The sequence below is a fragment of the Centroberyx affinis genome, unplaced genomic scaffold (genome assembly GCF_046629955.1).
Source record: "Centroberyx affinis isolate AG114_WGS23_722 - 3 ecotype Tasmania unplaced genomic scaffold, CSIRO-AGI_Caff_v1 ptg000096l_1, whole genome shotgun sequence".
Classification (NCBI taxonomy): Eukaryota; Metazoa; Chordata; class Actinopteri; order Beryciformes; family Berycidae; genus Centroberyx; species Centroberyx affinis.
In genome coordinates, this window is record NW_027278799.1 from 52565 (window position 1) to 78218 (window position 25654).

At 44.1% G+C, this 25654-nt stretch overlaps 1 protein-coding gene across 2 annotated transcripts in view; it reads left to right on the plus strand.

Moving 5' to 3' along the window:
• LOC139646657 (apoptosis-stimulating of p53 protein 2-like) overlaps positions 1–25154 on the plus strand; it is a 33276-nt gene extending 8122 nt beyond the window's left edge. The window contains exons 3-21 of one of the 2 annotated variants that reach the window (XM_071522495.1): positions 3290–3437; positions 4622–4735; positions 6239–6309; positions 7659–7760; positions 9336–9510; positions 9715–9896; positions 10100–10264; positions 10530–10568; positions 12286–12333; positions 13118–13301; positions 16446–16568; positions 16764–16885; positions 17737–18145; positions 20226–21079; positions 22028–22165; positions 22390–22523; positions 22744–22910; positions 23500–23699; positions 23825–25154. In XM_071522495.1, the coding sequence (XP_071378596.1) occupies positions 3290–3437; positions 4622–4735; positions 6239–6309; positions 7659–7760; positions 9336–9510; positions 9715–9896; positions 10100–10264; positions 10530–10568; positions 12286–12333; positions 13118–13301; positions 16446–16568; positions 16764–16885; positions 17737–18145; positions 20226–21079; positions 22028–22165; positions 22390–22523; positions 22744–22910; positions 23500–23699; positions 23825–23866 (3417 nt within the window). In that variant the 3' untranslated portion in view covers positions 23867–25154. The remainder of the gene's footprint in view (positions 1–3289; positions 3438–4621; positions 4736–6238; positions 6310–7658; positions 7761–9335; positions 9511–9714; positions 9897–10099; positions 10265–10529; positions 10569–12285; positions 12334–13117; positions 13302–16445; positions 16569–16763; positions 16886–17736; positions 18146–20225; positions 21080–22027; positions 22166–22389; positions 22524–22743; positions 22911–23499; positions 23700–23824) is intronic. The other variant, XM_071522496.1, reaches the window with a different exon arrangement.
• Positions 25155–25654: the final 500 nt, after the last annotated feature.

The window sequence follows — 25654 nt, forward strand, 5'->3', positions numbered from 1 at the left end:
TGACCCAGCCTTATAGCTGCTCTGCTTTGAGGTTCTCTACAGCTCAGGCTACAGTACTCACAGCCACATTCTTTGCACTGTCTGTATTGTGAGTATGCTCTAAGCTGTCACACTTTGTCCCAAAGCCTGGGACACAGCGCCTCAGTAGCTTTCACCTAGCTGATGCTGTGATGGAATTAGAAATGTATCGCTATGGTGCAGCACGTTCCCTCCTCTTTCCCCAGGGCAATCGCCTTGCCCTGTCGCAGGTAGGAAGGAAGTGCGATTCAGCAGTTGCTTCTTTCATTCACTCTGATAGACGTAAGCCAAGTACACCACATTTCCGACAAACTTAGTTATGTAAAAGCCAAATGTGTTCAGGTCCCTGGTTTTGTAAGGTGGCTAGCTGTAGCTCTACAGTTTGTTTGTTTGTTCTGCTTTGTTCCTATGAAACAGGCCTATCAGGTTGTTATTGAGCTGTTTAATTTCCCTCAGTGTGCTATCTATGAATATTTAATGCACTCTGGAGTTGCTTGCCTAAGAGAAAGCCGAGTCTCGGGGTATTGTACTCACCTGTCTCTGTCTAGGTGGACCCAACTGTAGGCAGTTACTTTCCCCTTCATCAAGCTCGCAGATGTGGTTCTGCAGCTTGAATATCTGCCCCCAAGCAATATTGATATGCAGAGATGTGTGTCAGAGTGAATCATCTACAGTTGTAGCAAAATGTAAATTGGCCCGATGCGCTAGCCATTAGCTTAAGTAACCGATTGTAGGCTAGGATATAGCCTAATGTCAAAATTAGGCATTTTACTATCCCTTTCCCCCAGCCCCCCAAACACACACACACACTCTTTTCTGATAATGTATTCTGGTATCTCGCATGCAGGGTGGTTTATGTGTGTGGAGCAAGCCAGCGAGAGCGTGCAGGAGGTGGATGAAGGTCAGCAGCAAACGCAGCAAAGTGCTAACTCATCTAGATGGAGGCTAGGAGTGGCCAGTGGCAGCCCTGGATCATTAACTTTAGTGCTGAAGAGAATGGGCCTTTCACATAGGCTTTGCCACCCCCAAGACTCCATCCTCCTCCCCTTAATTTGCTGTCTTCCCTCTCTCTCTTTTCCTCTCTTGCAGCCGCCCTACCCCTCACCCCTGCACTCGCTCTGCTGTCTCTCTTTCACTCTCCAAATATTTACAGGGTCATTTGGATGTCCTGCATTGCTGGGAAGTTGTGATGATGTCAGCCGCCCTGCACTGATCTCTAAATTACTTTTCTGGAATCCTTCACTGAAGTCAGATTTGAAGAGCATTTTATTCCTGTATGAAATTGATGGCTTGTTTTTTGACTGTGCCTTTCACGTTGGCGACTGTCATATTAATTTAGTTCTCAACTACATACAAAGTACAGTAAAACTACTCTGATTAGGGGACAGAAAGGAGAGATCTTGGTTGATCCAGATCTGTGGTCTTTGTTCTCTGGGGTGGTCTTGCATGGCTAGTGACAAGAACCAGTGGAACAGGGACGACATCTATTTACAGCTTTCTGTACTGTATATTACTGACCAGGATGACTCACTGCTCATTTGCTCCATTTGGGGGGTGGGGTTAGGGGGGGGGTCATTAATTTGCATTCCTATGGAACAAAGCAGTTGGTTGAGTCAGACCCTCTGAGTCAGACCACCCCACCCCTCGCTCCCACCTTCACCTCATCACATTGGAAATACAGACCTTTCTGGCTGCATCTGTTGCCAAGGAGATTTTTGGGGGAAACTTTTCACCTGCCCACTCACTCAGTAAGCTACATTTTGAAGAATAAAAGGGATAAAGGCATGTAGCTTGAGAGTATTGCGCTTTTGCTCACTGCACCCCACAGCTCTAAAACCCCTCCGACTACCTTTGTTTTCCCGTCAGGGCTGCAGCTGCTCTGCTGCTCGGCCCCCTCGGCCCTTTGTGCCTGTGACCCCGCTGACCTGATGTTCCCAGCATAGCCCCTGTAGGCATGGCCATTCACGCCGACATATTGAGAATAACAAATCTGACAGTCCATCCTGGGGGTTTGGCACACTGAGAGAGGGGAACAACAACAATATTCTAACAATGATTCTGATGATTCTGCTCTTTACATTTTATTCTAGTTCTTGGGCTGTTCTTGATCTCTTGCTCTCTTGCGACTCCATTGAAGATGTCATACTATGCCAAAGTCTGGCACAGATAGAAAAGGTTCAGTAAGTTCAGGTCATGCCATGCCCCAGGGCACCTGTGGTATAATATTGGTTTTATTACAGCCTTATCGAAGCTGTCATTCCAAACTGATGATCAGATTACAGCATGGAGCATATTCCAGCAGGGCCCTAAAAGCCTCTTAAGCGCACATCTGTGACAACACACAGACAGGATTTTAGCTTTCAGTGTCAGGGTTTGTCTAGCTTTTAGAGAATCATGTAGGGCCGAATACGAGTCTTCACTCCCAGATGTGCATTTTTAAATTGCCTTTGAAGGCCCATGTGTACAAGACATACTTTCTTTTATTAAATTTGACTCCTGATGCCTAGCTAATTGTCAAGATTCATCAAATCCCACAGAAATCTTCATGTACTGATTTGAGAATTTTTTTTTTATGTTTGTTATGATTGAATCGGTTGATCGTTTTTTTTTTAAGGAATATACTGGCTGTCATAGCCACTGTCAGTACATAATGTGACAGGAATTCTAGCATTAAGGATGCTAGCTGTTAGACAGTTAATCTTTCTACTTGATTTAGTCATGGTTGAAGGTTTTCACATTCCACTTATATCAGTGACAGCCTCATTGAGATAGTCCAGTCCTTTTTAGATAGCCATAAGCCAGTCTCAACCATCTGTCAGTCAGACACAGACACTCAGATCCAGCTTCTCCAGACAGAGTCCTCAGTGTCTTGCTCCTTCAGAGTGCTTGACAGGGGTATTTAATATGTGTGTGTGTGTGTGTGTGTGTGTGTTGGAGGCTCGGGGTGAGGGGGGGGGGTCTCTCACAGTGGTGACAGCGCTAGTTAGCAGTAGACGGCTCAGGGTGGAATGGAATGCTGGGAGACGGCCTCTGGTTTCTCTGTTGACATAGAGGAATGAGGGGTGGGACAGAGACTGATATCAGTGAAACACACACACACGCACGCACACACACACACACACAGGGAAATTAGACACCAATTACAGAGAATTACAGTGTACACTCTGTTTCCACCAAGGCCATCAGGAGCCTCTATCTCATGTTGGTTTTTCCTTCCTCTGTCTAATGTGCCCACTCCCCCCTCCTCTCCCTCCTCTCTCTCCACCTCCAGATGTTCCTGACAGTGTACCTCAGTAACAATGACCAGCATTTTACCGAGGTGCCCGTTACCCCGGAGACGCTGTGCCGGGACGTGGTGGAGCTGTGCAAGGAGCCGGGAGAGACGGACTGCCACCTGGCCGAGATGTGGCGTGGATCTGGTGAGTGGCGGCGCTAGCTTGCTCATTTTCTATCTTCCATCTACACAACATCAGATTTTAAATCACAAGCTATTTTGCCTGTGTAATAGGGCTGTATGACAAGGGACAAGAGGTAGTGCACAGACACTTCTTTGTCTTCTTCCCTCACCCCTCCCCTTTAATTACAGTGAGATCACTTTTTTGAAGTAGAAGATATATGGGGACTGGTTCTATAGCCAACATGCTTGGTGATTTCTTTTTGACGGGCTAATCTTTGGCTGTCTTGTGGGTCTGCAATGCAAATGAAGTAGAGTGTATAATCCCTCTAACAAACACAAGCACACAGACATCTCCCAGATCTCTCAGGTGGGAGGGGGGTGGGGGGCTTAAGGTTTCATGCCTTCCCCATTTTTGAATCTCCCCGAGAGTCAGGAAGTATTCTCAATCAGAGCTCAAGGACCCAGGCTTCGTAGCCGTTTCCATGGTAATGCTGCCGTAAGAGAGTGAAAAGAGTGCCAATTATTGTGTTTGAGTACTTCCACAAGTAGCCTGAAAAGAGACTGCTTACTGCTGAAAAGATTGTCTCATTTTGCACTCTCACTGCAGACGACATTCAACTGACTGTCCTTGAAAATAACATAACCATGTTCTGCATCAAAATAAGATATAAATCTATTATAATCTCTATCTTACAGTGCCTATTAATTTGTTGTGTAGTCATGCCATTGTAAATGTTCAGTTTCATTGACCTCCACTCGACTGTAATATGTCGGTCCATTTATATAATGAAACGGTTGTAAGGAGGTTGCAGAAAAGAGTTAGAAGAATGAATGATGAGCTCTTTGGCTCAGCACCAGCCGGAATAATTGACAACACATCACAGTTGTTTCCCCGAGGTCATTCCTCAGGAAGATCAACTAGACGGCGGATGTCCTGTTGAAATGAATCTCCTCTGCATGTAGGCCAGCAGAGTCAGGCTATTGTGGTTGGACAGGATTCACAAAGCAAGCGCCACACACACAAACACTTCACAGGCATTGATATTGTCAAGTGTTTTAATCCTTAAATAAGGTAATAATACGTTTACTTTGTGGTTTATTTCTCCCTCTCCTGTCTAGTGTACTTGTAAATTTCTTGAGCCCATGGGTATGTGTTTTCACCTCCTGGTCTAACGGCTGACCTGGTATTATGTGTTCCCTCTGCAGAGCGACCTGTAGGCGAGGGGGAGAGGATGCTGGATGTGCTCCAGCGATGGGGACAGCACAGGGCTGAGGTGCGCTTCTTCCTGCGTCACGACCGAGCCCCCAGCAGGGAATCAGGTGAGTGTCCACCTCCATGTACGTACGTGCACACACACCAACCGTCACACACGCCTGATAATGAAACAGTAGCAAGGATTTCCATGGTTGAAGGCAGGAACACTCCTCTTACATAAGAGCTGTGGCTTGGGAAAGGGCTGTCCTCAGAGAAATGACATTTGACACCCACTTAGTAAAATGCCCGTAACCTCTAGACATTACACACATCCTTGCTCCAAGTAAGCCGTTATGAAAAGCATTTTACATAACAACCCGTTTTGAAGTTGAGAAAGAACCAGATTGTCTCTCCTTCTCCCTACAATACAAAGGTTTGGAAAATGTATTCTAAGACTCCCCTGATCCAGGCATGGATTTATATTAGCAGGCTTCAAATCCCTGGACAAGCCTTATTTAGCCCTAATGTTGGAGGCCTGGCTGGAAGGCAGGGTGTCCCAGTCACGTCGTCATAAGCCTGTTACTTTTCAGTTTTCTTAGGAACACAGAAAACTCTAGTATTACGGTCGTGCACTATCCTCTCAGTTGCGTAACTAAGCCCTCTTACCCCTCACAGCTTGAGTCTGGCACAGGGATTAGATGGCTGTTTTCCCTTCCTGTTATCTTAGCCTGCTCTTGTTTTCCCACACTGTTAGCTCAGCTCAGTGTTTGTAACACAGTTGTGTGTTAACTTATTGTTATTAAAAGTGGGCACAGTTGGTGCTAGCCTGTATACCTCACATGTATTGCAGTCAATTAGGTAGACATCATGCTGGATGTTCTCATTTCCCTGAAGCATGTTCTTCCTCACCAGGTTTTGTTCTTTACTGTGTGGAGCTAGCAAAGTGTTTTCATACTGTATTTGTCTTCTGTAGGCTTAGCATGGTCTTGTCTGCCTCACTGACACTGAGGCAGTCCATGTATTTAACATACATATGTCAAGGGTCATCCAAAACCATTATATAAGCTAAAGGGCTTTGGTCATGGGCCAGCGCTTTAAAGATGGGATCTGGTTCGCCAGCTCCCTAAGACCCCCTAGCTGTCAAACGCCAATGGCATGGATGGATATATGTGCACTCGTGTACACAGACAAGCACACACACACACATTTATGGGACCCGCCCACAGAACGTTGTGTATTAGGTTAAATCCTGAGATTATTGCAAGTCACAAAGCAACACTGATCCCTCTTGTTTCCCGAAGGGGCTTAGCTCATTCAGCACTAGCCAGTCTGCATTTGCCTAACATCCCATTGACCTATACCCTCCACTGGAGCAAACCTAAAGAACGGCATACACCTAAGTGTGTGTGGTTGTTGGTCAGAGGGATAGAGAGAGGGGGAGAAAGAGAGAGAGTGACAGGCAAAGAGAAAGAGGAAGTTCCTATCATTTTTCACAGCTGTCTGATAAGGCAAACAGTTTTCCCAAGTGTTTCTTAGTTTGGACTAAAAAGCGGCAGTCACCTTTGATGCAGCTCTGCAGTAGTGTGTGATGTCTGACTGGGTCTTGTTTCGTGTTGTTGGTTATTCAGGAGGGTCAAGAGGCTCCGAGCCCAAGAGAAACGGAGTAAAGGGCCCTCCGGACAGAAGGATGGAGAATGGGGTAAGTTCCTATGTCTTCTTTTTAGTCATATGAAGCCATTTTGAAACAAAATTATACTCACTTGTTGCTCAATATTAAAAAAATACAGACAATGGTATCATGTTACTATTTAAGTTCAATATTTATTTGCACAGCGATAAAACCTCTCTTTCATGCCAGCAAACATTTATAAGATTGTATACAAATGACGAATATCTAATTTTTGATAACATGAAAATGCCTGTGTCTATAAAAATGCAATTGTTATGCTATGCCATTACATCTAAATAATTATTGGCTGTTTTTTTAAAAGACCATCAGGAAGTAACTTTAAGACTAACTTGGGATTCAAATTATATTAACACAGATGAAGAATGCATTTGTAGGGACACATGAGTTATCAGTCATATCCTCTCAGCACTTGTTGCTGTGTCTGGCTTACTTCTCTGCAAGACTCACTGTTTTATACTGTTGTGTTTTCCTGCTCTTCATGGGAGAACAAAAGAGTGTTGAAAGATTAGGAGCAAGAGAGAGGAAAACAAGTTTGGTTACTCACTCAACAAATTCCATGTTCTCATATGTGATTTGGAATGGGGATTTTTTTTTTAAATGCATTTATACAAAGACAAATTTTCCATACACTGGGTTTCATATATTAGTATTATGTCGGCTAGTTATGTTATTCAAGTAGTTTCAAGTAGTATGCTATGTTTTTAATCGTGTCCCGATGTCCCCACAAGAACAAAAGACCAGGAAATGTTTTCACTTTGTGAGGGTTATTTACTGGCCTAAACGCACTCGATGTGACTTTTGATGCAAGTTATTTGACGCACCTTGTTTGACACTGCAATGCAGCATGGGAGATGCAGTATTTGTACTTGGCCACCGCAATGTATGTAATATTTTAGCATGACATTAATTCTATAACCTGGCATATAGTCTATCTGTTCTACAAAACTTGACGAACTAGCCGACTAGATGAGCTGCCGAAGGGAACTAATTAACAAAATCCAAAAATGCCCAGTAATGTATGACTGCGAATTAGAAAGTAATAAAAAAAATATGCATTATAACATGGACATGCCAATTTAGATAATTATAAAGTCAAGAATGTCGCCTCCTGGAGAAAAAAAACATTATTTTACCCTTTTCTTTTTGCACTGCGGCTCCTGAAACCACAAAAAACAGCCGTACTGGTACTCTGACACTCCCAAAATCAAACCAAGTTTGAAGCGACAGTTCAAGGCAGTTTGATGTTCCACAGGACACTGTCCCTCAACTTCTATAATACAAGGATGCATGTGTGTTGGTGTGTCTATGTGTATTTATGCCGACTCTCTCTGTCCCTCTATCTGTTTGTCCCTGCCCAGGTGGCGACTCCCCGGATGGACATGACCCTGGCCGAGCTGCAAGAGATGGCTGCCAGACAGCAGCAGCAGATAGACGCTCAACAACAACTACTGGCTTCCAAGGTACAGAGAGAGGAAGAGGCAGATGAAAGAGGAGACAGGAATTGGCAGAGAGAAGGGTGGATGCGAGATAGGAAGAGGTTAAAAGAGATGGAGATGAAAGTAAAAGGCAGCAGAGGAGAGGGGAAGATTAAAGGGTGGGTGACGGGGAGAAAGTGGGGACACGGTACACACAACAAAGGTATTGAGGCAGAACCAGCGCACTTCTGGAAATGAAGATGGAGTGCATATGGAGGGTGAGGTAGACAGAGTTTAAGAGCAGGTGAAATGAATTGTGGATAGCTGCAGGTGCAGTCTTTGTTATTTGAGAAGCCTGGAGTCGTCACTGGGAGAACTGGCTGCCTTACTGTGACCATCCAACTGTTCTTGTGTTCCTAAATCTGTCCTCTTGCTAAACTCAGGCTTTATTTCTTGCTAGGCTCGGGATTTATTGCCAATGGCAAGAAAGACATTTGACATAAAGCAGGAGTGATATAATTCAGTCTTTGGCTGGTCCTTTTTTCTTCCAATGTGTTCTTTTTTTCAGTTCTTGCAGTGGCACCTTAAAATGTTCTGTCCGTTCTGCTGATCCGGACGTATTTAGATTATTTTAAAATCCTGTTTCACTTTTGTCTATAAACCAGAAAACATTTCTTCATAGAGAGCAATCTCTCTCTCTTTCTGGCTCTCTCCTTCTCCCTTGTTGAATATAGCCTGTAGGGTGCACCTGGTTTGTGTCCTTTAGCCACTCAAGCTGAGTTGCATGCCGATCCAAACATTGTTAATGTGTATGCCTGAGGATAACAGAGCAAGCTGAGGAATGTAATCTTAAGCAGTCATCTACACTTGCACAGCCAAGTAAACAAACCTGCACACCATCAAATCACCTGCAATAGTGCTAGATAAAGGCTGTATTGTACTTGTCTGGGAACCTGATCAGGAGGCTCTGTCTCCTCTGTGTTTATCACACACTGTGTGGTAGTTCAATACTTTTGGATGATTTGATTGAATGACATAATGCTGTTGGAGCTGCACAGGAAGTTTTCTCACCCCTTATTCAACTAGGCAAGTTCACTAAAAATACATACATTTACAGCAACAGCCTGGGTGAGTAGCTGCAAGGGGAAGAGGGGTTACACCCATTCACTCTCTCACACATGGGAACTGCCCTTTACTTGTATTGTTGGCCACTGAGCGACTTCACTGGAGCAGTTGGTGGTTCAGTGCCTTGCTTAAGGGCACAGTCTTATGTTAGGCCTCTCTCTTCAGATGATATGCAGCTTTCCCATGTTTTTCCCCGTCTTCCTTTGTCCATCTCCTGTCAGGACTTCACTTTTACAGTCCCTTCACCCTCTGTCTCCAGGAGAGGTTCTTTTACTTCTGTGTCCCACAACAGGAGCACCATAGCCTACCTGTCATTTCTTCTTTGCTCCTCTCAGTATCTCTGTCTTATGAAGAACAAAAATCCCTCAGTTGCTAATAAATGGATAACTAATAAATGTAACTTAATAGGGATGTGTTGGTGTAATTACATCCCTGACCTCTGCTCTCTGCTTCCCTCTCTCTTCCCTCTCCGTCTCCCCTCTCTTGTCTGACCAGGAGCAGCGGCTTCGCTACCTGAAGCAGCAGGAGCAGCGGCAGCAGCAGCAGGCCTCTGAGCAGGAGAAGCTGCAGCGCCTCCGGGAGAATGTGGAGAACCAGGAAAGTCGGCTGAAGAAGGTCCGGGCCCTCAAGGGCCAGGTGGAGCAGAAACGCCTCAGCAATGGCAAACTGGGTGAGCATGAGAAGGATCAGAGAATGGATGGCTGCTATGAGGATTGGATGACTGGATAGGTGGAAGTACTAAGAGTTGTTGAATGAACGGATGCATAGGATTTTTTTTATTCTTTTTCAATATATAGGTGATTTTAATAGGTGAGTGCTATTAAATAATTACCCGTTTCAATTGTTCCTCCCACTCCTCTTCATCCCTCTCCAGTGGAGGAGATTGAGCAGATGAACAACCTGTTCCAGCAGAAGCAGAGGGAGCTGGTGGTGGCTGTGTCCAAGGTGGAGGAGCTCAGTCGACAGCTGGAGATGCTCAAGAACGGCAAGATGGACAACTTCCATGACAACCAGAGCTCCGTGGCTGAACTGGACCGCCTTTACAAGGAGCTGCAGGTGTGTGTGTGTGTGTCAGGGTAAACATTAATGTGTATGGCCACGGTGTGTCACACTCCCACAATACTACTACAGTAATAAAACGTATAGAATATAGTTCAACAGCCACATTGAACTTCAAAGGTAATCAATAATTTGTTAAATAAGCACAGATGCTGAACTGCTTCTCGTCTTCCTCTGTCCTTACACCTTGTCCTCTCCAGCTGAGGAACAAGCTCAACCAGGAGCAAAACACTAAGCTGCAGCAGCAGAGAGAGAGTCTGAACAAGCGCAACCTGGAGGTGGCTGCCATGGACAAACGTGTCAGCGAGCTCCGAGATCGACTGTGGAAGAAGAAGGCGGCACTGCAGCAGAAAGAGAACCTGCCTGTGAGTATTTTTACACACACACACACATCACAACACAAAACACATGCTCACATAATTTTGATGCAGGACACACGTGCATGTCATTTTTGACATTTGTCAAAGGTGTTGACGTAGTTGTTGTTGTTGATGTGAGCCACTCCATTTGTCAGCACACTAATATTCATATATCTGCTTATAAATGATGGAAATGGTTTCACCCAGAGCTCCCCCTAGTGGTCAGAGAGAACTAAGGCTGTTTGTCTGTATCTCTCTTTACCTCCGGAAGCCTCAGATTCCCTGGCACTCAGAGCCGGCCCATGCCAACGTAAGGCACCTCAACCTTGCTATCCTCTCTGTATGGGAAAACTTAATGACCACCTCACACGAAGGAGTCATCTCTGATCTCTGATCTGTCTTTGTCTTCCTTTGATCTCTCTCTGTCTGAAATGGCTGGTGGGGATTGATCATTGTTTTGATCATGTCGCACAGAGTTGCATCTGAGTTTATGATCCCGCTTCACTCAGCTGTGTCTTCAGTCCCATTTGGCAGAAACAACTCCTGGGAGAGAGGAGTAATGAGTGTAGGCAGACAGGCAGGAATGTCAGGGGAGATGCTATCCTTTCTGGCTGCACTCTGGCAGAAACAGGAAAAGGCAAACAACCAACTTACTCTAACTTTTTCTTGTAAAACAATCAGAGCTGGGTAGGCATTCTAGAGTACATTTTATTATTTACAACAGAATACAATTAAACAAATACTAGATATTAGTTGACTTTAGCTCCAGTCCAGTACTTTATGATCGTAGTCCCCCTGGGTGTTAATGTTTTGGCTCTGAGCTCACTGCCTGGTGTCTCCCTGCTCCTCTGCTCCTCTCTCCTCTCTCCTTGAGCTGTTTTGAACACTAGAGTTGCCATGGGACTGTTAAATAAGAGTAAACAAACTCCTCTTTGAAATAGTTTGTGAGGAGGGGAAATTAACATATTCAATGTGCTGTAGTTTGAATGAGAATTTGATGCATAGGGAGAATCAAGGATGCAAGGGATGAGTGGCCGAAAAAGAAACATAATCAGAATGAATGGTTGACGGATGATTTTCTTTCTTGTTCATCTTCTTAAATAACATAAATGAATTTACGTTATCTTCTGTAATATTCAGCAATTTCACTAATTTTGCTTTCCCAATCAGGTTGACTACCTGTCAAACATAATTAAGGTGATTCGGTGACCTTCCACGTTAACTTTCTTTCTCTTAATCAAATTAACATTCAACCAATTAACCATAAAGATTACATTGTTGATATTTGTTATTATTCAATGCTGATTTGTAACTTCTTAATATAGAGCACAAAGATGTTTGTATTCAGTGTCATCAGAAAATACTTGTTCTGTATTGTAGATAAAGAAAAATAGCCTGTTTAGTATGCTGCATGCAGTGTGTACTAAGCAAATATGGCCTACAAGGTCTAAAGCACCCTATATGTTCGTACATAAATAATTAATGCCATAATGGAAATTTCAAATATCCTTTTGAAGCCATACTTGAATCCTTTTAGATAAATGAACAACTTGCACCCTGAAAGTGGGAGAATCCATCATTGAATAAGCCCACCTTCTCTTTTGATGTCTTGTTGCTATATAATGAAGTAGGAGCTGAGGAGGGAAAGGTGTGTGTGTGTGTTTGTGTGTGTGTGTTTTGGAGATGAAGGGCTGAAAAGGCCCCAGTGAGGAGGTGATTTACCCACACTCTGCCTGGAATCATAATGAGTGGCCCTTTTTCACACCAGCACAAAGACACACTCCGTCCAGGCTGCTCTCTCCGCCAACCAAACAGCAAGGGTCTGTCTGACATCACCCAGCAAGCATGTATAACCACACTGAGTGAAGAGAGGCGCTCTGAGAGAGGCCAGCCTAGAGTCATCTCACACTGCCTTAAGTCACGTAGTTCAGGAAACAAGAGAAGATTAGGATAATATTAGATTGGTAAAAGGGGATTGTTTGGTATTTTGAACTGCTGTTGCATGTTTGTGCTTTTGTTTTCTCAAGAATGGCTATCCTGGTAAAGAGAGGGCTTCAAAAGACACTCATCTCCAGGTAACTAACCTAGTATTGGAGCTGCACATTTGTGTCTCTTTCTTTCTCTAATCTGATCTCTACAGCATGACTCGGCACAACAGTGGGATTTGTTCATTTTTCCCCATACTCTTGACAGGCAATGGGAGTCAAGTTCATCTTCTTTTAAAGGGACACGGCTTGTCTTAATCTCCTCAGCTGTGATAGATGGGTTTTCGTCCAGTGGGCGAGTTTAATTTTGAAAGATTGTTGGTTTGGATAGCATAAGGGCATTTGTTTCTTCATTAAGCCATTGTATCTATGATAAAGGTACTATCATCTAACTTCAAGCACTCTGTATTTAAGTCTCAAATTAATGAGACGTCTTACTGGCTGTTTGGGTTAGCTCTTCTAAAATCACTGCAGTGCTGAATAGCTTTGAGAAGCATCTTGCTTTTATATAATGGTGTTAATGCACCATGGTATTAAAAAAAGAAAGAACGCAAATGTTCAATAAATCTTCATCTTTAATCAATAATCATAATCACTTTTTCTTCTTCAAGCAGTATTGGGTATTTTACAACAGCTTTGTAGAGGACTCAGCCAGTCAGATCTGTGGAGCGCAACAATTTTTTTGTAATCACTTTTTTTGTAATCACTGTAATCACACTTTTTTGTCATGTTTTTATCTGTCTGAATAGTAAATTCTCTCTCTGCCATCCATTGCACTCCCATTGACACTAGATATTTCCATTACTCTCACAGATCCCTGCCTCTCTAACAAACCCCTCTTCTTCTCTCCCACTCCCTCCCTGTCGCTGTCCAGCTGCCCTCTGATGGCCCAGCCGGTCAGCAGTCGGGTCCGTCTCGCGTGGCGGCGGTCGGTCCGTACATCCAGTCGTCCACCATGCCCCGAGGCCCAGTGAGGCACGACCTGCTCGTCAAACCAGCCTACCCAGACGGCACTGCCACCCTACCAGCCCACGACCCGCAGAGCAAGGCCAGCACAGGTGAGCAGCCAGATGAGACACGCAGCCTGCAGCCTCTCACCTCTCACTGAGCTTTCTGCTGTCCGATCATGACCGGGTCTCAGCCGGGACCAAACTTAGCAGCAGGCCTTCACTTTCTCCCTTTTCTCATTTTACATTTACATTTTTGTCATTTAGCTGATGCGATAATCCAGGGGGACTTCAGTGCAACAATTAAGCTTTAATACCTAGATCACCAGTATTGCAAGCAACAAATAGTAAGGAGTGCAAAGGTCACAGCTTTAAGGCCCTTACAATATTTCTGTGACCATTGAACAATAATGTAAGGGCGAAGTGCTAGAAAAAAATGGAATATTAGTCAAGGAGAGAGAAGTGCGTTTTTTCTTCTCCACTGCTGTGCATTGTTGTTCCTTTACAAGGTCTCACATGTCTACCTCCACATGGAGCCATGTTTTCTCTTTAAGAGTTGAAATGTGACAGGACTGTCCTGCCCCCAGCAGGAGCAGAGGAGTCTGGGACACCTCCTGGTTACGATGTCACCCTGAGCTCAGAAGGTAGCTAGTTATTCCACATCCTGGATGGTGTGTTGTGGCCTAGAACTGCTGAAATATGAACCTGATCATCAGCAACTTCTATTCACTCGCCTGAATTTTCTTGAAGCACTTTTGATATGTGTTTTGCAGTGGTTGAACTAGGTATGTGTCCAAATAATCGATTAGTCAACTAATTGCCTGAGAACCAAATAATCGACGATCCAATGTGCTAGTTGATTCGTTTTTTCCTGACTTAATCTTTTCAACTTTTAGCCGGACCGTTATAAATGTTTTTGTTGGAAAGAAATTAAAGGTATCCCTATGTTTTACAACTGTAAATACAAATGAATTAGACTTAAGATATAACTTGGAATGAAGAAAATTCAGTCTGAGCAATGATAACAAATACTTTGCTCAGTGCCACTGGTCATAAAACTGACACCGATTAATTGATTATCCCTAACAGCAATTATAGATTAATCGACTACCAGAATCTGGAGTTGTGCACATCCCTAGATTGAGGCAGCTATGGTATTAACTGCAACTATTGCTATGGTGTGTGTTTGTGCTCTTCTTTTCATCCCCTCACACTCCACTAGAGTTGTCCATACGTGTGCAAATTAGCAAATATCTCAAATCAATACCCCTGTAATGGCCAGGTCTTACCACCAGATGGGGATGGAGTGCCGGCCACCGTGAACAAAGGTCCCATTACTTTCATTGTTGACTGCCTCTATACTCAATGTCTAAACTAGACCTGATTGTAGTAAAGAAGTCTTTGTTTGAGTGTTGACTTGCATTCAGAGAGTGAATGGACAACAATAGAGTAGCATGAAACTGAGTACACATTATTTTTTTAGGTCACTCCTGACTGCAAGGAGAGTTAATACTGACAATTTTGCTGTTCACAGTGTAACTGTTCTAAAAGTCAAAGAGTTTTACAGTTCTTTACACTCCCAACTCCCAACTAAAGCTAGGTATTTTCCTTTTTGAGTTGGTATAGAGTAAGCTGGGGCTGTTTTTGTTGTTGTTGTTCATGCTGTACCTACAGGCCCGCTCTGCCCACAGATTACAGTAGTAAGTGTGCTGTGTAACTGAGGGAAAGGAAGCCTGGTGAAACCGATGACGGAGCAGAGTGGAGACGTATCCCATTTAGAGATGCTGTTCGTGCTTCCCTCTACGCAATAAGTCTAACTCCCTCACTCGCTCTCTCTTAAATGAATCCCCCAGTGGGTAGTGGGCCAGCAGAGAGCTTGATATCATTAAAAATGAATGATCTGACACCAAAATTAGTCATTACAAAACAACAGCATAAGGGACCCTCCCCCCAGCCTTCCTCCTCCCTCCCCCTCCCCCCTCTCCCGCTCTCTCTTCCTCTCCTCCTCATCAGCCCATATTTTCCTTTTCCGTGATTCCGTGGTTAGAACTGGAGAAAGGCAGGAACTAAAAGTAACAGGTTTTTCCCAGTCTGCCATGATGTTGCATGCAATTACTTCCGCATGATGAGCCGATATGCAGTATGGAAAGAAGAGGAGAGATTGGGGGGGGGGGGGGTGTGCAGAGGAATCTGCTCCTGGCTTACACCCATCCCCAGTTCCTCTCCAGCAAGGCCGTTGTGCAGAGCATCAGGCAGGCTCCTGGGATTGTGCTGGTCTCTGTGTGGCCCCTCGGGGGGGGCGGGGCCCTGCCTGGGCCTAGCCAGCGGCATGTCTAGAGCAAAGGGAGATCTGGATATTTAAGGCTACTTTGGTTTTCTTGTCTCTCGTGTGCATCTTCCTCAGAAGCCATGTTCTTGCTTAAGCCTCTGAAAGAGCTGCGGGCTAAGAGAAAAGGTACACACTTCTGTTTGTGTGTGCGTGTGTTTATCCTCTGTGTAGATTCTCTACGGTCATGTTTTTGTGTTTTCTTTGTGTGTTTTGATGTGTTTATATTCATCCTGTGAGTGATTGCCACTGAAAAAGATGAAAAGATTAGATATTGTTTTCATCATTTCTTAGCCAGATCTTCGGTCATATTTGTTTGTTGTGCTGCTGTTTGTTAATCCGTGTTGTTGAGCTTTCCTCGGCTCTCTTTCTGCCGCTCTAAATGGGTCAGTTGGAACAAACACATAACCTTCAGTTAAACTGACGTTCTGTGTGGATTCTGACCAACTCAATCAGGTCTCTTACGCTAAGTGTGTGTGTGTGTGTGTACACCTCTTGAGAGGGAGAATGCATTCAACTACGATCTGCAGGCAGTGCGATGGAAATGGTCATTACATTACCATCTTTAATGTGATGCTAATCTTGCCAGTTGCCAAAAGCCCCGCTTTTGTGGCTCATCCGTCAGACATGCAAGGCTATTGGCTGGGGCATTAGTCAATCAACCAAAGAGACAATGATGAGTAAAGAAAGAAGCAAAATCACTGTCACATGTCATTTGTTCTGCCACAAAATACATTGTTCCCTCTGTTGTTCTTTGCAACTTTCTTTTCATCTGGGCAGATTACGGCTGAAGCTTGTTTTCACTTTGTGTTTTGATACTTTGTATTATCTTTACTTCTATGGAAGATCCTATGGTACATACTAATAGCCAAACACCCCCTCCGCCTCTTTCTTTCCATCTTCTCTCCCCTCCTCTATCTGTCCCTCAGGCCTTCAGTCATCCAAACTGGCAGAGTGGGGCTCTTCAGGTCCAGAGTCCAACACCAACGGTCATGGTCCATCTTCAACACTGCCACGAATGACCTCTCACTCCAGCCCCAAGGCAGAACAAGGTAACAGACATACACACATGCAGCCTTGCCACAGCAACGGCACTGCAAGACTGTATAACTGTGACCAAAACATTAACTGTCGATAACACAGCCTCCAAAGAGGCTTTTGTTCTGTCTTTTTATGGAATCACTCTGTCTGAACATGTGGTCTACAGATGAAACTGATTGCTGTCTGTGTGTGTTGTATATGGTTAGATGAGACAGAACTGAAGAGGGACAGGAAGGTACGTCCGTTTTCCATGTTTGAGCCCACCGAGGCTCCCGCCACCTCCCTCCGCAAGAACCAGAGCAGTGATGACCTGGTCAGGGACGCTCAGGTGAGAGGGAAATAAAACATCCTATCTCCTCTACTACTCATTCATCAGCTCTTGTTCTTGAAGTGCTGTATGCACATGTGTACCTGAGTGTTTTAGTTTTTTTTTGTTTGCCAGTTGTCTAGTTTGCCCCTCACTATATTAATCCTGGTGGTGTCTGCACATAGTCAGCAAAGTTGAAGATATCAGGGCTTGTTTTCCTACCTTCAGAAGAAGCCATTTGCTGCTGTTCATTCTTGTACAGTATGAAAAATAACTTCAACAGCTAGATAATCAATTACAGCAAACATGAAGCCATAACTTGTTTTGGGGTTTTTTGGGGTCAAAGTTTGTGTTTTATCGATATTTCATTGTGCCCAAGTTGTGTTTTCATATCAATACACGCAGTATGTTACACTCCGCTTACTGTCAAAACATGTTGCCTTGCAAACTTAATTGTCACATCCATGTATCCTTATTTGTGGCTGGGACAGCAGTTAATGTCAAGCCAGGTTGACACCGTAAAGTTTCTATTTTAAAAACGCCGAAATGACTGGGGGAAATGTAAACCAAGCCCAAAGACAGCACTAATTGGGCTGTAACTCTAAATGACACCAGTATTCTCCTTTAAGTGGCCAGATTGAGTAATCACCCTTATCGTAAATCATTTTAATAAGCATCTACTCAAAATGTCCTAATCATCTATGCTGTCCTTGACCAGCCTGGAATTAAATGAGAAAGCCATAAGTCTTTTAGAGTTAAACATCCTACCATCTTTACAGGAACAAATCCCTGGCCATGATGTGTTAATCATCAGCAATAATAAACCCAGGCATCTAACTTTTATCCCTGTCTCTGTCCCCTCATCTCTCCAGTCTGCTGCCAAGGCCCCAGTCAAGGTGCCCCCGCCTGTCCCCAGCAAACCCAAAGGCCCTGCTGCCGGGCCGTACGGCAAGCCAGCCCTCAACACCGGCACCTTCCCCAAAGCCAAGCCCCACAGCCAGCAGCCGCAGGCCGCCCAGAGCCGCAGCCCCCTCCCACCCTCTCAGAGCCAGACGCTCCCCCTGCCCTCCAAGCAGGATGCCCCACCTGCGGCCACGGTGAGGCCCTTCACCCCAGAGCTGCCCTCCTCTAAAGACTCCAGTCTGAGTAAGCCGCAGACCCTCGCTGCCAGCTCCATCTACTCCATGTACACCCAGCACCCTGGCCCAGGGAAGGCCTTCCAGGCTGGTGTGCAGGGGGCTCTCAACAGGTCCCAGACCCGCGGCAATGGATTTATCAGTGGTAAGACTCTTCAGTTTTTGTAACTTTTTTTTTTAGATTCATGCCTGAATAATGATTTTGAGGCTGTAGCTTTATCTAAAGTTGAGTATCTCAACCTCCTGTGAACACAGAGATGAATGGGATGTCTTTCTCCTTTGATTTTCTGGATGGTACACTCAGAAATAGAGCCGGTCCAAATGTGGACATATCCATTACTCTTCCTGGTTTCCCTCTAAGTACAATGCTTAACCCAACCTTACATCAAACCTCAGTTAAAGCAATTAAATGCATTATGTGCAGAAGCTCACTTTGAATAAAACATGAAAGTACTGTAACCCACATTATCCAAAAGAAAAAATGCTACACGTTGATTTTCTTTGCTTCATGTTTAGATTGAAGTTATATCAGCTGCTGTGGGAAGTTTCCTCCTGAGTGAACTGGATGTAGATATGAAATCCTAAGACTAATGCTGGATAGTGCTGAAGCGATTAGTTGATTAATCGATTAGTCGATCTACAGAAAATTAATTGATTAAAATTTTGATAATCAATTAATTGTTAGTCATTTATCAAGTAAAAATATTTGTGAAGCTGGTTAACGCCTCACAAATGGAAAGGTTTGCTTGCTTTTCTCCATTTCATATCATTGTAAAATTAGTAAAATAGTTTTTTTGGCTACTGGTCAGCAATTTTAAGATCATTTTGGAACCTGGTAATTTGTGATTTGTCATTATTTTTGACATTTAATTGATTCAATGATTAATCGATGAATTGAAAAGATAGATTACTTGATAATGAAAATAATTGTTAGTTACAGCCCTAATACTGGAGGAATATGACCAGCTGGATGTGTGGGTTAGGGTTAGGACTGCTGATCCAAGAGGAGTTTGCCTGTAAAGACGACTGAAGTTAGTGTGGTCGTTTCACCTGAGCAGTGATCTTAAGTAATTATTCCTCTCCTCAGATGAAGTGTCTTGTGTCATTCTGATGCATTCCCTGTAAGGTGAATCTGCCCCTCTGCCGTCCTGCTGAAGATACTCAGCATGAACCTATTCACACGCCACTGACCAGATGAGCAGCTAGAGAGGCTAAGCCATCTGTTACTTCTTCCCTTCTCAAACACAATCATGAGCAACCATACATGCTGGTTGCTGGCTGGAATTGTGGAAATGAAATGGAACAAATTTTCTCCAGCCTGATTCTATTTATAGGATTTTACTTGTAATGCGCGCTAGCACTGTGAAATGAATTGCAATGACGTATTCTTGTGCACATGAAATATAACTTTTAATGTTATAAGCAGTAGCCATAGGGGGTTAGAAACCTGAAACTGTCACGGTGGTGTTTTGTTGTTCATAAACAGGAATTACTGGGTAAGTTTGTGGCCAAATTTTATCTTATCAGTCATTGCTCCACTTTTTCCCCATAAATTTAGTGAATGTAACCAGGTTTGGAAGTTTTGGTGGCAAATGGCATTAGATGCAAGGATTTTGCCTTCGCATAGGGTTTAGTGAATATACGACCCTGGGTCTTAGCCCATAAAGTGGGTTTTGTGAATAACCCTCATGTCTTTTCCAAGCACGTTTGAATTATGTACCAATACTTCTTTTCTTAAAATATGGAGCTCTGCTGGGTAGAATTTTGTCTTTCTCTGCCATGCTGACAGATCTAGTACGCAGTCCACTGAAATTATAGTGGTAATGTGGCTCTGTCACGGTACTCGCAGCCCCATTACATATATGATTACGTTCAAATTACCAAGCCACAGATTTTACTTACTGCAATGCTGTTGGTTTTTTATGAATATGGGCCTTAAAATGATGCATTGTGTTTCCACATACCATTGAAGTTGTCAGGCTTGATTTGCTGTGAAAGTTTTAGAAATCCTTTTGACTACACTGGTAAGTTATAAATTAAAGGAGCAGGGAGGGAAACAGCAAAATGGGGCCAAGAAAGTAGCTCATAAGTGCTTCATTATTCATTTGGCAATGATATTTAGAGAAACTCTTTTTAATGGGTTACATTTAACCAATAAAGCAAGAATACATCCACAGTCATCACATTTTAACTTGTTTGCTGTCTGTCTATGTGCTTGTATGTAGTTTATGGCAAACCAGTGATCCCAAGTGGAGGTTCCCAGCACCCAGAGAACCCTTATCTGGAGCGCCGCTCCCCTGCCCTGGAGTCTGAGGTGGACCACAGCGGAGCCCCCCAGGCAGGCCCCAGCCCATCAGAGGGCCCCCAGCCAGAGACGGAGCGCATTCCCCGGCCCCTCAGCCCCACCAAGCTCCTTCCCTTCATTTCCAACCCCTACCGCCACCAGAGCGATGGGGACCTGGAGGCCCTGAGGAAGAAGCTCTACAATGCCCCAAGGCCGCTCAAGAAACGTAGCTCCATCACCGAGCCGGAGGGCCCTGCGGGGCCCAACATCCAGAAACTGCTCTACCAGAAAACCACGCTGGCCGCTATGGAAACTGTGATCACACCAACCACTCCCACCTATCCTGGTGAAGCAGAGAGAGCAGCAGAGGGATTGGTGGGGCCGGGGTCTCCTGGCCCCCTGAGTGGTGCAGAGAACAGCCAATCAGAGGGTGGCCAGACTCTGGAGGAGGGACAGATCCCAGTTCAGATCCCGGGTCCTAATGTCCACATTCCAGCCCCTGCTGAACAGACCAACCCACCTCCAGCCATCCCAGAGAGCGAGGACATTATCCCCCCTCCTCCCCCAGCCCACCCAGCCCCTAGGCCAGATGACACTCTCTTCCCACCACCGCCCCCTGCTGGCCTGGAGGAGACGATGCCCAGCCTGCCCCCTCCTCCGCCAGAGGGCTTCCTGGAAGAGTTCCCCCCCTACCCACCGCCTCCATACCCCAGCGGAGCAGAGCAGGAGAGCTTAGGGGAGGACACCTTTAACATGAAGGCACCAGAGGTCACTGGACAAGTCACCCTGCCACCGGTATGGATCAGTGTCTGCTGAATGAAACTGCTGAATCACAGTGATGTGGCTCTCTGTAGCCTACTTTGTGTAGGGCACGTCTCAGGACATTAGGGGACTTAGTCATGAATCCATAGTATAGATTATCCTTTTGTGTGCTGTTGTACTGTATGTGTTTATTTACTCCCTCACATGTTGTTTGTTAGTTCCACAGTGGCAGGTCATGGGTTATTCTGCTAGTCCAGGCTCCAGACTCCACATTCTCCTTTTAATGACCTGCTGGTTAATAGCAGCAATGACCTGATCTGAAGTTATATAATTAAATAATCCCTATCAAGTGCTGCTATTGTTTGGGGAGAAAGTGGGCCCTATTCAGCTTATATTAAGCGGATACCCCACCTCCCCTCTATTTATTTAGCTATGTTCTATGTTGAAAATAAACACCAAGCCTGTATTGATCCTCCATAAGAGGGTTTAACTGTGAGGTGGCAGGTCTTACTCTAAAAGGGTGGACCAATGAGAAATTGGTGTTCTGACCCATTTCTCCCTCCCTGGTCCCCACCTCATGTCACCTAAACCCACTGGTTCCATTCAAGACCCATTTAAAAACTAAAAGGGCCCTTTTTTCACTTGACTGGAGGTGAACTATCCCTAATCAGCTTGCATAATCATGGTTTAGTGAAATCAATTTGTTTCATACTGCTTGTGGTGCTAAGCTGGCTTAGCGATGAACTAGGAGCCGGAGAAATTAGTCCCTCCTTTTCTCCGCCTTTAGTCCAAAGTGAACACAGCAGAGAGTGAACACTTTGCACCTGGGCAGGACAGGACAGACATCGCGATGAGACTTTAACAGTCTCGTTTCTCTTCTCGGGTGTTAGTGGCTGTTGGAGATCATTGGTGTGCGACAAAGCTTTTTTTTTTCTCTCAGAAGGGCTGGACTTCTTCTCACCTGTGTGATTGTGTCTGTAGGGAAAGAGGACCAACTTGCGCAAGGCTGGCTCCGAGCGCATCGACCACGACATGAGGGTCAAATTCAACCCACTGGCTTTGCTGCTGGACTCCTCTCTGGAGGGAGAGTTTGACCTGGTGCAGAGGATCATCTACGAGGTAAGACTTCTTCTCCACAAGATACACACATCATATAAACCTCTCACTTTATGTTGGTCAGAATTTGTAATGTAACCTGGCTCTTTAACTAACTGTAGATAGATGTACAAATAAATTTCTATTAAAAATACCAAATTTTCTTTCAAAATGCCTGTATTTTGCTGAAAATATGTTGACACTGAAATTCAGTTTTGACCTGTTTGCTCTTAATTTCTCAATCACAGGTGGAGGATCCCAGCCAGCCCAACGATGAAGGCATCACTGCTCTACACAATGCCGTCTGTGCCGGGCACACAGAGATCGTCAAGTTCCTGGTCCAGTTCGGCGTCAATGTTAACGCTGCTGACAGCGACGGCTGGTAAGTTAACTGGCAATAACACAGCTCCGCTGTACAGTGGCAGTGCAAATCACCCCAGCTGCACAACATTTTCTCCTCTCTCTAACCAGATCAGTGCATTTGTAAACTCCTTTTCTCCCCCCACCCTCCCGTTTCCTCATCCTTCTCCCTCGCTTTCCCATTTCCCCTTTGCTTCCCTCCTCTCCCCTCTCCTTTTTCACCCCTCCCCCCTCTACCTCAGGACGCCTCTTCACTGCGCCGCCTCCTGCAACAATGTGCAAGTGTGCAAGTTCCTGGTGGAGTCTGGGGCAGCAGTGTTTGCTATGACTTACAGCGACATGCAAACAGCGGCTGATAAATGTGAGGAGATGGAGGAGGGCTACACCCAGTGCTCGCAGTTCCTCTACGGTCAGTGAAGACTAATCAAGTTATTTGTGTGTGAGAGAGAGCGAGTGGAGAGGGAGTGAATTGTGTTACGCATACCGTTTCTTTTTTTCTTCTTTTTACGGTGATGTACACTACCAGTCAAAAGTTTGGACACGCCTGATTGAATGTACTATGTTTTTCATAAACTTAAAGTCATTTTGATCTAAAGGCTTATGCTTAAATGCTTGAAATTTGTTTTTTTAGACAAATATAAATAGTGAAGTTGATGCCTATGTATGAATTTCTTTCCAAAGCCTTTGCCTTTCCATCAAGGCAAAGGACAGCTACTTTAAAGAATCTAAAATATAAGATAGTTTTGATTGAACACTTTTTTGGTCACTGCATAATTCCATTTGTGTTATTTCATAGTTTTGATGTCTTTACTATTATTCTAAAATGTGAAAAATAGTAAAAATAAAGAAAAATGCGGTGTGTCCAAACTTTTGACTGGTAGTGTATGCTGTGTATATGTTCCTGTGTGGCTGAGAATGAGAATTTGACTATGCTTATAATTTGCTTGTGCTGATATTTACTTTTCGATGTATATTGATCCCCTTCTGTCCATCCTCAGGTGTGCAGGAGAAGATGGGCATCATGAACAGGGGCGTGGTCTACGGCCTGTGGGACTACGGCGGCGAGAACCCCGATGAGCTGACGTTCCGCGAGGGCGACTGCATGACCATCATCCGCAGAGAGGACGAGGACGAGATCGAGTGGTGGTGGGCGCGCATGGGCGACACCGAGGGTTACATTCCCCGCAACCTGCTAGGGGTGAGAGCCAGATCTCCTAACTTCAAAACATACGAGTCGGGAAAATGTAATGACATTGATAAACTGTTTCTTAAATCTAGAAGAGTTGATTTATGAATTGACATGTCTTCCTGTTGTCCTAACAGCTGTACCCCAGAATAAAGCCAAGACAGAGAAGCCTGGCTTAAAACATGAAGATCCCTGGATATTCCAATCTGCCAGATGGACTCTCCAACACACACACACACACACACATATACAGGCTTTAACAGACTGGGAGAGAATAGGCCAACAATCAAATGAAGAATCAAGGACAGACCAAACAACATGAAGGATCTTGAACGACTATGAACTCTCTGGCCCAACTGGCACTTTTCTGTATCTACAGCAGAGGATTTCCACACTTATTTTTCCAGACCACTCTGTGTACTGTGTACCTAAGACACTAATGGCATTACTTTTCTTTTTTTACTTTTTTTTTTTTTTTTGTAATCAGATTTAAGTGTCTTGAACAGTTTATAAAGTGATCGGAATTCAAATGTTGGGATGTAAATGGAACAAACAGTATTTTTATGCTAGAAAGTGATTTTTACACTTTTGAGTAGCCTTTTGAAGCTTGTCTTATCTTCTGGGTTACTGCTAATTTTCTGGTCTCATACAATTGGGGTGCAACCGTGCATGAGATGAGTGAGTGGATGATGATGATGATGATGCTGGTGATGCTTTTGAAATGCTCTGTTTCTGTTACCATGACAATCTTTTGGGGCTTGGTACTTGTCATTATCTTTGTTGAGTGACTATGCCTCTGCATAACCGCACTGGAGGTGTAACTTTTCACTTGCGACTACCACTGTTCTAGTTAAATAGAAAATGAAATGATTGGTGTATGTGTTGTTGAAAAAACAGCAGTGAAACTTTTGAATGAACTATCGCTATTGATTCTGTGGTCAATGATGCCAGGAAAGCCAGTCTGTTTTTCTTCACTGGCAATGTGGTTGAGATACCATAGACACTGTGTATACATGTATTGTCGTCACAGCAACTAGTGAAATGTTACTACAGGTATGATGTTGTTGTGAAAACAGGCTTTGGAAATCCTAAGTTAAGACGCCACTTGCCCAAGAAGGAGATGTCATGCAGTTTGACTTTTAAGAATTTTATTACAGCCATTCCAGAAGGATAAGATAATGTCAGAAGGCAAGCCTAATCCCAGAAACCTTGACTTTTTGTAGTAATTAAGAGATGACACTCTCTACATTAAAAGGGCAGATGATGTTTTCTAAGTCAAACCATGTCTCTCAAGCAAAAAAATGATGAAACGTATCATTCACTCTGAGTTCCTGAAACTCTGCTCATCACATATCTCTGTCAGTGCAGATGTATTTATTTTTGTTACCTTTATTTTTTTTTCCTTTGTCTTTTTGTCAAAACTATAACCGCACATGTAGTATTTCAAACATTTACAATAAAATACTTTGTACTAAGTTTACAGTGTATTGTTGTTACTGAACTACAAGGAGTAAGGAGTTATAGACACCAGATTCATTTTATGATAAGTTTAGTAGATCTGTGGCTGTCCATACACCTTGTGTTCTTTAATAATAGCTTCTTTTTTTTTTTGTCTTTCGGATTACTTAACGCTGTATTTAACAGTGTATTTAACAGTGAATGTTCTACATAAGAAAATCTAACCACAGCATAGTGTAAAATGAGCAGTGAGTTCTCCTGTCCAGCATGAGGTTAGAGGACGGTGTGTTGCTGCCCTCTGCTGGACAGAAAGTGAAGCTATCAGGCCCAGAAGCGTGTAAATTCAAAACTGGAAATGAGGCTGTGGTAGGAACAGGCCACCAGAAAATACATGTGAAGCTTACAGTGACCTGGATCTGTACAACACTGGTTTCAGACGATAGACCACACGGACTAGAGTTTCCTGTTACTTGCAATAGGGTCCGAAGATTGCACAGACATTTGATGAC